Source organism: Propithecus coquereli, unplaced genomic scaffold (assembly GCF_000956105.1).
Source record: "Propithecus coquereli isolate 6110/MARCELLA unplaced genomic scaffold, Pcoq_1.0 Scaffold592, whole genome shotgun sequence".
Lineage (NCBI taxonomy): Eukaryota > Metazoa > Chordata > Mammalia > Primates > Indriidae > Propithecus > Propithecus coquereli.
The window spans coordinates 236072-237355 of NW_012151863.1; the positions used below are offsets into that span (position 1 = coordinate 236072).

Genomic DNA, 1284 nt, shown 5'->3' on the forward strand with positions numbered 1-1284 from the left:
TATTTTTAGCTGCCCAGCTAATTTCTTTCTATTTTTTTAGTAGACACGGGGTCTCGCTCTTGCTCAGGCTGGTCTTGAACTCCTGACCTCGAGAGCGATCCTCCCGCCTCGGCCTCCCAGAATGCTGAGATCACAGGCGTGAGCCACCACGCCCGGCCCACTTTTGGTAGACCTGGGGTCTTGCTATGTTGCCCAGGCTGGTCTCAAGCGATCCTCCCGCCTCGGCCTCCCAGAGTGCTGGGATCACAGGCGTGAGCCACCGCGCCCGGCCACCCACCCAAGTTTATAAGCCTCTGTCTCAGAAACCACCAACCTTCCACCCAAATTCATTTTCCTCTTTTGCTAACAGAGGTGTAGACAAGCAGACGGGGGAGAGAACACAGTGGGTGGCCCCGTGTGCGGAGGCGGAACCAGGTCCTCCCCGGGAGGACCTCGGTGGCAGCGATCTGTGCCCTCCCGGGCCTTCCACGGCGGCCGCACGGCCCCTGAAGCTTCCTGCCCTTCCCGTGAGCCCAGACACAGAAACCCCTGCCTCAGTTTACCGCACGGCCCAGGAGACACCCTACAGCAGGAAGACGCAGGCAGCCTGGGTTTCTAGACGCCGCGCAGAGCGGAACCACCCTCCGGCCTACGCCGCTGGCGCCAGAAAACCGGCTCCAAATCCACTTCCAGACGCCCGCCTGCCCAATCCACGCTCACGACGCGGACACGGGCGGCCTCCCGCGTGCGAGAACGTTCCCCCACCCCGCAGACCTACTTGGTGTTCTCCAGCGTCTTGCGCATTTTCCTGGTCATCTTCTCAATGGCCGCCTGTCTCTTGTCTTCGGCCAGGAGGTCCGTTTTGTTGAGCACGACGACCAGCCTCTGGCAGGCGATCTGGCCGATGACCAGGCATTCCGCCGACTGGGTCTGCATGCCCTTGGTGACATCGATGACCAACAGCATCAGATCAATGATCTGGGCGCCTGGGAGAAGAGGAGACGAGGTCAGAGAGGGAACAGGGGCCGGCGAGCCCTGCAGCGAGTCCGGGGGTTACTGGGTGGACTTTCTGCTCTGGTTAAAAAATGCGCGACGTGGAGCGAACGGGGACCACGCGCCTTCAGGCTCCGGGCCCCCGTGCGAAGGACTTGGACCTGAGCCATCTCCCTGAACCATCGTGCAAGCTGAGGACAGCGAGGTCCACCGAACACACGCAGCTGCCCAGGGCCGCGCGGCTAACGCGCAGCGCGGCGACTCCAAAACCCAGACCCGTCTACTGCATACTGCACCGGTCCGAGCATTTCC

At 62.1% G+C, this 1284-nt stretch overlaps 1 protein-coding gene across 1 annotated transcript in view; it reads right to left on the reverse strand.

The window, feature by feature from the left end:
• EEFSEC (eukaryotic elongation factor, selenocysteine-tRNA-specific) overlaps positions 1-1284 on the reverse strand; it is a 278454-nt gene that overhangs the window by 180567 nt on the left and 96603 nt on the right. The window contains exon 2 of the mRNA XM_012658965.1: positions 758-965. Within this exon, the coding sequence (XP_012514419.1) occupies positions 758-965 (208 nt within the window). The remainder of the gene's footprint in view (positions 1-757; positions 966-1284) is intronic.